General features: G+C 37.0%; 1 protein-coding gene across 13 annotated transcripts in view; it reads right to left on the bottom strand.

Moving 5' to 3' along the window:
* ICA1 (islet cell autoantigen 1) overlaps window positions 1–14,883 on the bottom strand; it is a 146,035-nt gene that overhangs the window by 119,328 nt on the left and 11,824 nt on the right. For 6 of the 13 annotated variants that reach the window (XM_081287227.1, XM_081287230.1, XM_081287234.1 and 3 more), the window contains exons 2-4: window positions 8,094–8,194; window positions 5,035–5,200; window positions 769–841 (exon numbers count right to left, since the gene is read on the bottom strand). In XM_081287227.1, coding sequence (XP_081143353.1) covers window positions 769–841; window positions 5,035–5,200; window positions 8,094–8,110 — 256 coding nt within the window. In that variant the 5' untranslated portion in view covers window positions 8,111–8,194. Of the gene's footprint in view, window positions 1–768; window positions 842–5,034; window positions 5,201–8,093; window positions 8,195–8,535; window positions 8,542–14,883 lie in introns of those variants that run through there. The other 7 variants (XM_081287233.1, XM_081287229.1, XM_081287226.1 and 4 more) reach the window with 4 other exon arrangements.

The following is a 14,883-nucleotide window of genomic DNA, read 5'->3' as shown; positions in this document are numbered from 1 at the left end:
ATAATTTATATAATTCTTCCTCTAAGTCCTATGAATTTTGGGCTTTCCTCAAACAGTTCCTCAATGAAACATTACTAATGTAGAAAAACAACTGATCCCTAACTTGTGATTATAGAAAAGGGCTTTGGCAGAGCATCAGAAATAAAATGACACACTGTATTCTAGTCTTAGAAATATAGAAATTATACTATTATATTTATTATGATTTAAAATAAAGTTTAAAAACATATCAACATACAACTTGATATTTAGTATTTCAGGGATAACTTTGTTGCGAATGCTTTTAAGACAGGATGACTGTGTGAAACTCTCCTTCCAGCCCAATACCTTATGTCTGACATGAGAAATGCTCTTGAGGACATACTGTCAACAAAATATCACCAGTGAATTAACTGTATATGCCTTCTCTCTCCACCTGACTTCTTTAAAAGGGACAACACTGGATATAAGAGAGCCAGGGCAATCAAATAAAAATAACCCCAATTTAAAAGCCCAAGGCATAAAACTGAGAAAACTTTTTTATACTTGGGAAAATAAATGGTATGTCTAAATCCATGGGACATCCAATATAATATTCTCCTAGTATGATTCTTACTTTGAAAGATAAACAACCTATGTAAATTAGGTAAAATTATTAGAGACCTTTCTCTTCATGGCTTAAACAAATAAATACCCATAAAGAATTCCTTAAACATATTAAATGATATATGAAGGTGAAACATACTGCTTTTTCTTAGGGTCTATCTGTCACACTTATGATATACTTACAACATATCCTCTTTTGATAGAGTACAATTGCTTTAGATAAATCCAAACAGGTTCTCTGAATTGAGTGAAACAACTGTAATAAAAAAAGAGAACAGAATAAAACAGATAGCGGTGAAATAAAAAAATAATTACACTGAACAAAACCATAGTGTATAAATTATCCACTAAAAACAAGATAACATGTCTAAGTGTGTTTGGTGTTATGTAGAGTATCATATAGAGATTGTGACCAGCACCATTAAATATGTTCTTATTTTCCTTTACTTATTGGAATTCATCATCTCTGTGATCTAAATTAAGATCTACAGCAACAATTATTTCCGCCAGACTATTGAAATAATAGCCGAAAACAGAAAACTAAGTGAAGGGCCCAATTAGAGGAGTTGGTAAACCAGAGACCCAATATTCATTCATAACCTAATTTATTCCCTTCACCATTTGCTGTCTTTTTTTTTAATGGAAGATTTGTCAAGTAAACATTATATTTAAAAGATGACGTCAACTTGTTTTATGATTTTAATGTATTTTATGGCAAGCTTAAAAAACTGGATAAAGCAAACAAAAATCAATCATCTGAGTGTCCTGTCTATTTGAAAGGCATCTGGTAAAAATGATGTTTAGTTAGGAGCAAACATCACTACTTATTTTCCTAATGATTTCATAAAATATACACAGTGAGACAACCTAATGCCATTGCTATGGTCATATTGGAGAAAACTGGGGGAAAGGCAAGCAGGATTGAATTGTGGAGAATCTAACTGGATTTTAACTTGGGGGGGGGGCATCTCAGTTTTTGCTTCAGAAACCAAGATAGCTCAAGGAAAGACAGAAGAGATAGTAGGGTTTGAATCTTAAATGTTTCCCCAGAGGCCCATCTGCTAACAGTTTGGTCTCCAACCTGTGGTGCTATTGGGAGCTGGTGGGACCAAGCAGAAGGTATTGGCGGGTGGGGGGGGGCATGTTCCCTTGAGAGAGATAAGGCACTGCAGCCTCTTCCCCACTGTCTTTGCCTCCTGGCTGTCCTAAGGAACATGTTTCCTCCAATTACACCACAGCCTCCAAAGTAATGGGGCCAAGTGACCATGGAATTAACCCTCTATAACTGAAACAAAATAAAAATTTTCCTGTTTTTAACTTGATTTATCTCACGTATTTGTTACAGTGACAGAAAGCAAACACTTCACACTTTCTTTACCTCTGACCACAGACTCAAGAGACCTAGGCTGGGAACAATTAGAAAACCTGGCAGACAAACATATTGCCTTGCGGAGTCACTCAGTGAGGCCAGACAAGGTTTTCTTTCTTCCTCTCTCCCTACTTAACTGGCCATGTTGTAGAAATTATGTTACAAAGCACTTCAATATTTGAGTGAAAACAGATGATCTGCTTCATTATAAATTTGACCAAATTATCTAATAAAAATGGATGCATGCACATGTACATGAAAGATTAAAACCATTCCTAGGAATACTTAATATAATAAAACATGGTCATGAAGAATATAAATATATGAGTTTACTAAATTGCATCCTCAACCTGTTTATAGATACGAAAAAAAAATCCTATACCATAAAAACAAAACAGAAAACTGGCAGTCTGAATCCGTCCCTTAGCAAATGCTTGATGTCAGTAGTCTGGGCCACAGACCACCAGAAAAGGACCAAGTCGGTTCTTTTTCTCATTCTTGAATATAACAGCTAAGAGATGTTCTGTTCTGACTGTTCATTATTTAAAAATTAAGATAGAAGTTGAATGTAATAAAATGCACAGTTCTTTAATGTTCAGTTGTATGAATTTTTATTATTATAAACATTTGTGTAATCATGTCCAAAGCAAGATAAGAAACATTTCCCCATCCATACTGTCCACTGTACTCTGGCAGCCACTAAAAACTTCTATCACCATAGATTCTTTTTTATGTCCTTATACTAAGGACTTGCTTTTGAGAAAATCATTTTAATATCAAGCAATGTGGATAAATGTTAAACTTAGCACAACATTTCTATATTAACTTCTCAGTGAATTGCAATAGTATCTGACCTGTATTAAAATTTGGCCCACAAGTTTTCTGAGCCAGCAAGGTCTTGGTTCATAAGCAAGGCTTCTAAGGATAACTCAGTATAAAAACATGTCATAATGATTTGCATTTCATTTTTATATTTTATTGATGGAATCAATTCTCTCTATAACCATCAACATCAGTATGAACATTTCTGCAGAATCCTCTGTCATGGGTAAAATTACTAGTCACTGCTAATTACTTTGAAAGTCACATGTTAGGACAGCAGTTATTTGGAATAAAGTATAGTGGTTTGTTAAAAGTGTTGTGGAAAAAGTCAACATATAAATATAATATTTAATATAGTAGTAATTAGCATCTTTCTTTTTGAATTATTGACTTGTATTTACTAGGTTGTTAAAAAGGAAAAAGCTATGAACTATGAAAAGCATTTATAACTTATAACAATTTACCCTGCATTTATAATATAAAAATCAGAACATGTTTCCTGATTCTACTTTTTTTTCCAATGTAGGAATATCCTTTAGAAAATCCTTGTCAACCCAGCTTCTTTGCAGAATTTACACTTACAGAAGGAGAGACAGGGCTGATATTAATTGCACCAACATGTACAGGTATTCATTTAGTACCTGTTGAATGTGTACTGTGAGACTGGTGGGGATAAAGTGGTAGGCTAGCACGGACTTTAGCCTTTTACTGGGGATAAGGCAGGCAAACAAACCAACACCTGAGATAATTCCATGAGATGAGACCCTGAGCAAATAAAACAAGGCCATGGTGAGGAGAGTGGGTGGAGTGCATGAGGAACAGGGGTGGATCTCAGTGACTTTAAACAGCATATTCAAGTTCAGGTGACCTTTAGGCTGAGACTGGAACTATGAGGAGGAGCCATTCAAGGGAAGGTTTGGGAAAAGAGTATCCAGGCAGACCACAGGAAATATTTTGATAAGCTTGAACTTGCTTGATTGTGGCCTGAGAACTAGGAAAAGGCCATTATGCCTGGAGGGTGGTGTGGGCAGTGTAAGTGTTATGGGAGAGAATTCTTAGGACAGGGAGGCAGAGCCAGGTGTGTCAGGAGCTTTGTTAGGTTCCAGAGATAATTTACAGAAGGCATTCTGAATAGTCCCTGGGACATAATAAGAACTAAGTAAACATAAGCTATCACTCTACTTATTACCTAATTTAATTCTCATAATAACTTCCATTTCAAGCACTAAAAAAAACAAGGATAAGAGAAATTTTTTTTTTAGGTCGTTCTCCCCAGGTCACAAAAGCTGGCAGGTGCAACTGTAGCCATATTGATTGGACAAAGAATTCACAGTCTCAAAGTCAGCCCATCTCTCACTGGGCAGCCTACACTTCAGAAAGCTCTGCCTGAGTCTAGGTCTATCCTCAGATGAATGGAAACCCTCTTCCACATAACAGACCTTCCTATGTAATTGACAACTAAGTCTCCCTTTAACCCTCTCTGTTTTGGGATAACCATGGTTTCTACCACCCCAGCCACCCTTCTGGAAAATTTGGAGCTCTTTTTTTTTTTTAGTTCCATTAGATAATGTTAGATTCATTAACTTTATTTTGCACATTAAATATAGAGAATCTGTTGAATCCTTATCAGACCATGTATTGTATTACTCCTTTTGATGCCCTGTCACCCACAGAAATGTTATGGTTTCAAAGTTGTAATCTAAACCATTGGCATAAATGTCCAGCAAGACAGTTAGTGGGCCTTCTACTAGTTACATTAATACTCTTGATCAACCAGGTAGGAATTCAGTTTGCTATATTACTAAATACTCAAAGTATCTGCTTAGTTAATTCATTCTAGAATTTTCCAGGGTTTAATACCATCTTATTAGGCTCTACTTTCCAGATTATTTTACCCATGTCCTCTTAATTTTATTATTATTTTTAAATGTAAACATCTACAGGAACCTTAGTTTTCTGAACCCTCCCCAATTCTGACTCCTCAGCTATCAATAGCAGCAACTCTTTGTAATAATTTTGACAGTAAACATTTATTGGGAATTTACCACATGCCATGCATTCCAACTAAGAGCTTGAAAAACAAATTAAGGCATGCTGGTGGCTATAGGAGAATTTGTTGATTTTAACAAAATGTACTGGGTATAATTATTTGATTCTAGATCTTCCTGATTTTCAAATATAAAGCACACCTAGGCCTGCCCGGGTGAAGTGATGCTCTCAAGACACTTTGCTGGGGCTGTGAGCTGTAAAGAGCTCACCTCTAGCTTGGCATCCAGGTCTGCATCAGAGGCGACAACATGTTCATCTTCCTTCTTCCCCGTGGCTTTAATGAAGGCCTGCTTCGTTTCCCAGTACTTCTGTTGCATCTTATTGACAACTGACTTATCTTGAGTATATCGATCCTGTAAGTCCCAGGAATAACTGCTGAAAACATATAAAGAGCTATTTTATTCAATACTTTCATAAAGATTTAAGATATTATAGCATGAAAAATTTATCTAGATATGGTGTTCTAATATACATTGACATTTACAACATTCATAAACATGTAAGTACTTTCTTATGTAGATATTACACCAAGAACATTAAATCAATTATTTCTAACCTGCTCTAAAATTGAATAAGTTAGAGTGAGGAAATTTAGAATCATTTGTAGGAAATCAAGAAAACTACATCTTCAGGAGAATTTAGATATCAATAAGTGGACACACTCCTTTTAGAGGTAGAGAAAGTAAGGCCAAGAAGGCCAGGTGACTGGCTCCAGGGACCACGGGGAATCAGGGATGAAGGAAGACACCATCACACTTTCTCCATCCCCCTGTATGGAATGAAGTGATGGCAAAGTAGAAAGAGGCTGAAAAATAACACCCTTAACATCTGTTAAAGAAGAATCTAAAATAATCAAACTCAGAACTAGGAAGTAGAATGGTGGTTGAGGCTGAGGAAAAAAAATGATAAACTGCTAATCAACATGCATAAAACTTTCATTTATGAAAGATGAATAAGTTCAACAGATCTGCTGTATAATACTGTGCCTATAATTAACAATACTGTATTGTACACTTTGAACTTTTCTAAGAAGTAGGTCTTATGTTAGTTGTTCTTACCGCAGTAAAGTAAACTAATGGGGCTGGGCATATGGCTCAGGGGTAGAGTGCCTGCCTTTCATGAATGTGGCCCTGGGTTGGATCCTCAGTACCAAAAAATAAAATAAAATAAATAAAAATTTAAAATCTGTTACTGATTTCTAATGTCATAAACTATACATTTTTCAAATACTACAGATAGAAAGCCATTGTTCAGGAAGGTCATAAAGCAAATCAAAAAGAATGTAAAGAAAATAACTAGAAACAAAACTTAGAATGAAATGGGATTCCTTCAATGAAAGTGATGAGTACACCAAATGCTGGCTCAAAGTTTCCTGTTGGTGCTCCATCCTTCCCCCTGCTCTGTATTCCTCCTATGTCTAAAGTTCCTGTTCCTAACTGCCACACAGGGCCCCTGACAACTGCCTTCTGCTGATATGTAACTTCTTTGACCCCAGCTCTAGATATGCCAGCTTATGTCCTGTGAGCTGCTTCATAGAATTAGATCAAAATACCAGAATCTCAAAACACAATGATTTATACTCTCCTTCCTTGACATTTTCATCAAATCAATAACTTTTAATTCACATGTCTTAAAAAGTCAGCATTTCAGATGATTTCCTTAACAACAGTTATTGCTGGTAAGGGAAGTAGGTTTATGGAAGACTTTCATGGTGGGCCTTATACCCTTCTGTAGTATTTAAACATTTTATTATGAGTTCACAAATGAGAAAATAAGATAAAAATATGCATAACATTTACGTAAAAGACAATCTGTCTATATAACATGCACATTAAAATATTGGAAGGATTGACCCCAAAGACTGCTGTTATTTCAGGGGAATGGGAGTCTCAAGAATAGGGCATAAAATGGATTTAATTTTATTCTCTCTCTCTCTCTCTCTCTCTCTCTCTCTCTCTCTCTCTCTCTCTCTCCTTCTCTCTCTCTCTCTCTCTCTTTCTCTCTCCAGCCATCATATTAACAACAACAACACAAAAATTTATTTTGGCATGTATAAAGATATGAATTGGCATGAATATAATTTGTGTACAACCAGAGATATGAAAAATTGTGCTCTATATGTATAATAAGAATTAGTGATGCATTCTGCTGTCATATATAAATAAAGAATTAATTTAAAAATTTTATTTTGGAACAAAAAAGGAGGGGAAAGAGATCTAATGAATACCCACCAGCCTCTACCACTCAAAAAAAGAAGAATCTCAGATTTCAAAAGTTTAAGAATTTTGCTCAAAATCACCCAGGATTAAAATCCAAATCCAGATGTTTTCTTCCACAGTTCAGTCATTTAGATGTACTCCGTAGCCCTTGTATTTTAGCAGCAAGCTCTAAAGTATAGTAAGCAGAAGAGTTTGGGAGGGCCTACTTCTTGGGGCTTTCCCATCTGCCTTAGGTGAGTAACTATTTGCCCAAGACTCCTGCCAGGATATGGCAGCCACTAAGAGAGTCACAAGATGGAACCAGCCCATGATCAGGAGGCAAGGTAAGACAGAAAATAAGAAGTCTGACAATTCTTAGATGACTGTCAAATGGGGATTCTTAATTACTTTTAAAAAATAATTCTATTTTAAGATATGCAAAATTTCTTTGAAGTTTGACATTGATGTTACCAAGGACTTGGGCCTAATTTCTTCTCTAATGCGAAAGGAGGGATTAAAAAGTGTATTTCTTGTTTTAATTAACTGTATATTTGAAAAATAAAATGGAATTCATTCTCATGATACAAATTAAAGAAGGTACAACTTGACAAAAATCTGCTTGCTTGTTGAGTCACAAGTTCAAAAGGTTTAGAAGCACTGCATAAAGGTCTCTAGAAGTTCCCAGGGGTTTAATATGCTATTTCCATATAACATGTTATTTCTACATAAATGAGAGAGCTAGTTTGGTTACCACATCTGTTCTATTCAGCATCATACACTTCAACCAAGACTGGCTTCCGAATGTTCATGAAGGTTGCAGTTAGTAAGTCTGAATAGTGTGTGACAGCAGAACCATACTTTATTTCATAGATACCCTACATAACATTCCTTATGCCTTCCAAAGGTGGAAGGTATAAATAAGAAAGTAATAAAAATGCATCAACCTGGAAAGGTTATTTACTGCAAATGTGTCTCAATTGTTCCATTCAATAGACATTTGCTGAGCATGAACTATGTGATTTCTACCTTATTAGCCTATCCCAATTTAGTTAAGACAACACACTACTTACCATTTGTGTCCTGACATGTTTTCTTTTTCTTCTTTTTCTACTGTTGTTGATGCGGGGAGAAGGGGCAGGGAAAAAGCATGAGAGGATACGTTATATTAAACCTGAAATAAAACAAACGTGTTTAACAGTTACACATTATGTTACAATTAAACATTAATGTGACACATAAAAATTGTCAACCCAAGCCATTTCTGGTTGTATTTTAGGGCCAAACACTATTCCATAATAATGCTGCATATCAGTGTGGAGAATAGCTCAGCTAAATTACACTGGAAGAAATATCCCAAATGGAGCTTAAGAAATGAACAGGCAATATAATACTACCTATTGTTGACATAATACCAATATTATGTACAATGAGCTGTGTAATAAAACCACCATGTTTTAATTAGCTTTTAAATTAAATTTATTTTAACTGACATATAAAAACATAAAATTGTACCTATTAATGTGGTAACATGTAATGCTTCCATGTAAAGAATTTCTTAGCACTGAAGAACAATAAATTCCAGACAGCGGCTGTCTGCAAGGGATGTGATTTAAGTTTCAACATGTTAGGTTCAATGGTGAATTTATTGCATCCAGATTTGAAATATTTCATATTCAATGTTTTAAAGAAATGAACGAGCACATTGCAAAAACAAAACAAATAAAAAAATGTAAAACCCCCAAACCAAAAGATACCAATGAGAGTCTAAAGGAGGAAGCAATGTGATATTTAGCAGCCCAGCAATGAATTTTCATTTCATTAGTTAATACGGGAGCCACTTCTGACCTTTGTCCTTACTCTATTTGCTTGCAGCTGGGAAGCTAGCCAGCCCAGGGGCAGAGCCAAGCAGCCCAGCTACGTGAGCAACACCTGCCTATGTAGGATACTGGAAAAAATAGAGAGCTCACTGCCCCAAAGGAGTGGCCTCAGGCTGCCACAGTGAGTGCTCAGCATGTGACCACTTCAGATGCTCCACAAAATCAACCCAATCCTTCTCTGTCTCAGACAGGGTCCTCAAAACCAGTACCCCTAAAATGATTAGAAATTTCCTAGGCTTTAAAAAAAGTGGTTTAGGGAAAGAATGTTTAGATGTCTCTGCAATGATTGCATCCCATAATTGACCTCTGTTCCTCGTGCAGGACACTCAGATATTTGGACAAGTGGCTCTGGGGATGACATTCAGCATGAGTGTGCTTTATAGCTTTGCCCTCAGTGTGGCCATGGAGGGACCACAAACTTCCAGTTCTCTCACAACGCACACAGCTTGCTTGCAAGTACGCATTTCCTTTAGCTCAAGATTTTCAACAAAATTTCTCACAAAAAGAAGTTGTTCAAAACAAATGAAATTGCCATGGTTCTTCCTAAGTTTCATTTTACCATGAACTATAAGGATAGTTAATGCTTTTTGATTAATGTTTTTATTGTGATAAAAAACACTTTTCTCTCTTAATTCTTAAGTATACAGGACATTTTTTGTTTGTTTGTTTTGGGTACTGGAGATTGAACCCAATGGCACTACATCCCCAGCTCCTTTTTAATTTCTAAATTTTGGAGACAGCCTCTCATTAAGTTGCAAAGGCTGGCCCCAAACTTGGGATCCTCCTGCCTCAGCCTCCCTTAAAGATGTGTGCCACTGCACCCTGTTCAGTATTGTTCAATATATGAACAATGCCGTACAGTGGATCTCTAGAACTTACTCATCTTGCATGACTAAAACATTATACCCACCTAATAGCAACTCTTCTGTATCTTTTTTCCAGTCCCTGGCAACTCCCTTTTTACTTTCTGATTCTATGAGTTGACTACTTTGGATACTACATATAAATGGAATCATGCAGTATTTGTGGCTTTATGATTGGTTTCTTTCACTTTGCATAACCTTCTTCAAGTTTATCCACATCGTAGCATGTGACTGGATTTCCTCCTTTGGTAAAGCTGGATGATATTCATTGCATGCAACACATGCTGTCAGTGGTCATCTGGGCTGCTCCCCCATTTAGCTATTATAAATAACGGTACAATGGTGATGGATGTTATATATCTCTTTAATATATCTTTCTTTTGGATATATAACCAGAAGTGGGATTGGAAGATCATATGGTAGTTCTATTTTCAATTTTTTGAGGGACTTCCATACAGTTTTCCATAGTGGCTGCAAAATTTTACAATCTCACCAACAGCACAGGATGATGCTGTATCTCTTCGTCTTGTCAATGCTTATCTTCATTTTCATGTTTTAGTGGTTTCAGTCAGGTGATAGCCTATTATGGTTTTGATTTCCCTGATGATTAGCAATATTGAGTATCTTTTCATATTTGTTGCCATTTTGTTCATTTTCTTTGGAGCAATACCTTTTGAAATCCTTTGCCCATTTAAAAATTGGATTATGTTTTTCTGTTACTGAGTTAAAGAAGTTCTCTCTGTATTCCAGATTTTAACTCCTTATTTAATATATAGTTTGCAAATATTTACTCCCATTCTGCAGGTTGCCTTTGATTTTGTCTCTGTTAATTGCTTCAAAGGAATCAACTTTATGATTATTAAAATATCTAACAATTGAAATTTTTTTATGTTAATGACGAAAATTACTGAGAAAACTGCTCACTCTATGTAGATTTCCAGGCTATTCCAAGATCATCATGGCTTGTGGCAATTTTTGCTGACATACTATTTACAAACCATTGGAATCTTCTGGAGTATTACCATGCAGATTTATGATCTCCTTCCCTTCCCTGCTGACATACAGTCTCTAGGAATGGGTCTGGGAATCCATGTTTTTGACAAAAATTACAAGTGATTTTTAAGCACATTAAAGCCTAAGAGCCTTAGTTAAATGACACACAGGATATGTCCCTTGTTTCTTCAACAAACTGCTGTATTATATGCCACTAGAGTAAGGAGTATGGATGGCCAAGTCAGGTAAGCTCTCCAGAGCACATGTGAAGGTCTCAGGAGAATCCAGTGCTCACATCTCTTTTTATACCTGTCCCAACTCCACATTAGAGACATTCTTAATATAACCAGACCCAATCCATCCCATCTTGCTCTATCACTTTTCAAACCCAACATTGTCAAAATCACTACCTTAAAAATCATCATTGAGGCTGAGGTTGTGGCTCAGTGGTAGAGCACTTGTCTAGCATGTGTGAGGCACTGGGTTCAATTCTTAGCACTACATAAAAAAAAAAAATCAATAAAACAAAGGTCCATCAACATCTAAAAAAAAATTCAAAAATAATTATAATCCTAAAACACTGATTTCTGTCCAACACTTTGGTTTATCAAACATTTACTGAGCATCTAATAAATCTAGAGTAGACACTGTCTCTGGCCTCAAGGAACTTGTAATCTAGATAGCTGTGTTCAACAGAAAAAACACTATCAACTGAATATGTAATTTTAAATGATCTCTTAGCTGTGTTAAAAAATGAATAAGAAATAGTGAAATAAATTTTAATATTTTATTTAATTCAGTATATTTAAAACATCTCAACATATAATCATTATTAAAATACTAATAATATGTTTGCATTTGTATATTTGTACCAAATCTGAAATATATTCACTCAGAGTGAATCTCAATTCAGACTTGACATGTTACATATTCAGTAGCTGCATAGGGCTAGTGTTTTAGTCAGTTTTTCGTCACTGAGACCAAAAGACCCAACAAGAACAACTTAGAGGAGAAAAAAATTTATTTTGGCTCACTGTTTCTGAGCGTTAGTCCATGGTCAGCTGACTCTGTAGCTCTAAGCCAGAGGTGAGGGAGAAGAGCATTATAGTGGAAGGGAGTGGTACAGGAAAGTTGCTTAGTTTGAAAACCAGGAAGCAGAGAGCTCCATTCATCAGGGACAAAATATAAACCCCAAAGTCACACCCCCAGTGACCTCCTTCCTCCAGTCATACCCTACCCTGGCTACAGTTACCACTCAGTTAATCCAGTCCAGTGAACTAATTCACCAATTAGGTTACAGTTCTCATAATCTACTTATTACACCTCTCAACATTCTTGCATTGTCTCTCACATGAGCTTTGAGGAGATACCTTGTGTCCAAAATATAATTTAGTGACTAGAGTATTTAGTGAAAAGTTAGTAGTAAAGACAGATGCATAAACATAATTTCCAGAATAAGGAGACCTTGAACATTTGGAAGCAAACTATAATAAGACCTTTATGAATCTCAACATTTAATAAATTTTGCTGTTAAAATATCATTTCCCTGTAAAATGGAGTAAAGTCTATGATTAATACTTCAATTTACAATTCTACAAAGGAATCTTCCTGTTCATCCACAAGGCACTCACAAAACGAGCCCCAAATGAATGGTGTCCTGTCTCAAGCTTCCTGACGGCACAGAGAAGAATGCCTGAAACTGCAGCAGCTGTCTCACCTTGGCAGACAAAGGATAGCAAGGATCATTGCTTAGGGACCATGAGCACCATGATGAAAGGCCGAACCCAGTAACTCAGGAGGCTTAGGCAGGAGGAGTGCAAATTCAAGGCCAGCCTCAGCAACTTAGCCAGGTCCTAAGCAACTTAGTGAGACCCTGTGTCCAATGAAAAAATAAAAAGGGCTTGGATATAGCTCAGTGGTTAAAGGGCACCTGGTTCAATCTCCAGGACCAAAAGAAACAAATAAAAGAAAAAGCCTGAAGCAACAGTACTGACCCGTCAGCAGTACTGTCCCCTGTGAATGTCTGTGTTTCACTCTTAATCATCTCCTCAAGGAAGACAAAGTGGTTGCATGAATAACGTCAAAGACCTGTAGAAGTCGAGGTCTAAAAGTTAATAAATCAATGGGAAGTGAAATATCTTATTTTGATATAACCCTGGGAGGGTGGGAACACATTGGTGAGGGGCCGGCTGTGAGTCTGTGACAGCAGTAAAGGGGGAGGATGTCTTTCTGCTCAGGGTTGGAACCTTCTACTTATGTGACACTAAAATGACCAACCCAATCCCATGAGACTTTGCAGGCTGCATCTCAATGGGGTTGCAATGTGTTCACCTCATGATCCACTGCCAGGCTTTAAAGCCACAGCTGTTCTCAGCCACACCATCCAGCTGAGAGATCTTGCCCTGAGAGATAACTGAGAACAAAGAAGAGGGATACTGTATTCAGGTTTTGTGTGGGGGTTATGTTAACAACGATGCCCCGCTTTCCCTCTTTCTGTATAGTTTTTGTGCTGAGTCCTCAATTTTAGTCTCCTATGTTGATGAACAAAAGACAGCAATAACTGTATCACTTGTCTTTACTTCCAGGTGCCACTTAGAAACAATTTTGGACAAACGAACAGCTTGAATATAAGCTAAAGGTCTTCCTTATCACCCTTAAGTACAGAATGCGAAAGGAAGTCCAACTAGAGAAGTTTGACTGCCTTGAACCTGATACTAGACTCACTCCTTGGAAATATAAGAAGGCACCTTCATTCCATATAGGTTGGCTTCAGCTGCAATGAGCACTGGTGTGGCCTCAAACCCCTTCCTATGAGCTTCTTCAAGACAATGGAGTTAGCTGATGGTACCTCTGATTACACTGGAATTGTGTGAAGAATCTAAAATTCTTAAACCAACCCTTACTCAGAGAAAAGGTAAGGTCAGTCATCATTACCACCATATTGGTACTCTCAATCCACAAAAATATTTGCATAGACAACTGGCTTCCTCTTGAATCACATTTTCTAAGCATGGTGTATTTCTTTTGCAAGGTTTCTTGTCTAAAATTAATTGCCTTTTCAACTTTAGTAGTAGAAGTTTCTCTTCCATTCAGTGAGTAGTTTTTCCATTAGTTGAACTACTAGTTAACCCTGAATCCAGAATCCCCTTTTCCTGCATCTGTACTGAGCATGTGGTAGAATCTGTTGAATTACATACCTGAACAAATGCCAAATTTGTAATTTTCCTTTCTAATTTATTCAAAGTTCCTCTTTTTCTGGATAAAAATGGATGCAACTTTGTAGCTCTCCAGTTCTAATTTACATACGGGGATTTAGTTTTATTTGGGAAGTGAACTATTTTTTCCTCCACAAGACATGTACTTTCCAGAAGAACAGAACAGTCTTACAGTGATGTAGGTACAAAGTTGTACATTCGAACCAACCCACAGTGAAATCACTCCTTCCCAAATACCGGTGTCACAGTGCCACATGACATTGAATCTAAGGAGCAAATCTCTTCACATTTCAACATTCCTGAAACTGAATGTAGTTTAGGATCATGTTCTTGTCAAGTATTTGGCAGTCATTTTTCTTTCTTAAAGGAAAATAGGATGGTAAGACCTCCTTATATTTGATGAAATGCAAAACAATTCTTTAAAATTAAACCTCAGTGAAATTGCACATCACCCAGCTATATGCTATTTGCATATAGCTGGAAAAGAGAATCTGTGCTCAGGGGAATCCCCAGGTTGCCTGTGGCTAAGAATGAGTGCCACAATAGAGGAAGGTGCCTGGGGTTCCAGGGACATTGGGATTGGGGGCAGAGCTGGTTTCCTAAGCAGGCTCTGAACTGTCTCTAAGAATTGGTGGTTGCCCGTCAGGCAAAGGGTGGGAGTGTGTGTGTGGAGTAAGCAGAGAGAAAGAAAGGAACAAATTCTTCCACAGTAGAGCTGCAGATGGTGCCTGTAACCAAGCATAAGCATTAGGGCAAACCCAGGCACCAGTCACAGAGGCACTTTCAGGAGGACTGGAAGTCATAATTCAGAGCCTAAAGTGAGGTGAGAAACAACAGAACACGAAGCCCCTTCCTCCTGAAGTAGGGAACCTGCGATCCTGCAAGGGCCAGCCAGCCTGGGAGTGCAAAGCC

Source organism: Spermophilus citellus (assembly GCF_964194105.1).
Source record: "Spermophilus citellus genome assembly, chromosome: 3".
In the NCBI taxonomy this organism is placed as follows: Eukaryota; Metazoa; Chordata; class Mammalia; order Rodentia; family Sciuridae; genus Spermophilus; species Spermophilus citellus.
The sequence above is the reverse complement of the archived record's forward strand: the minus strand, read 5'-3'. Positions and strand labels throughout refer to the sequence as shown.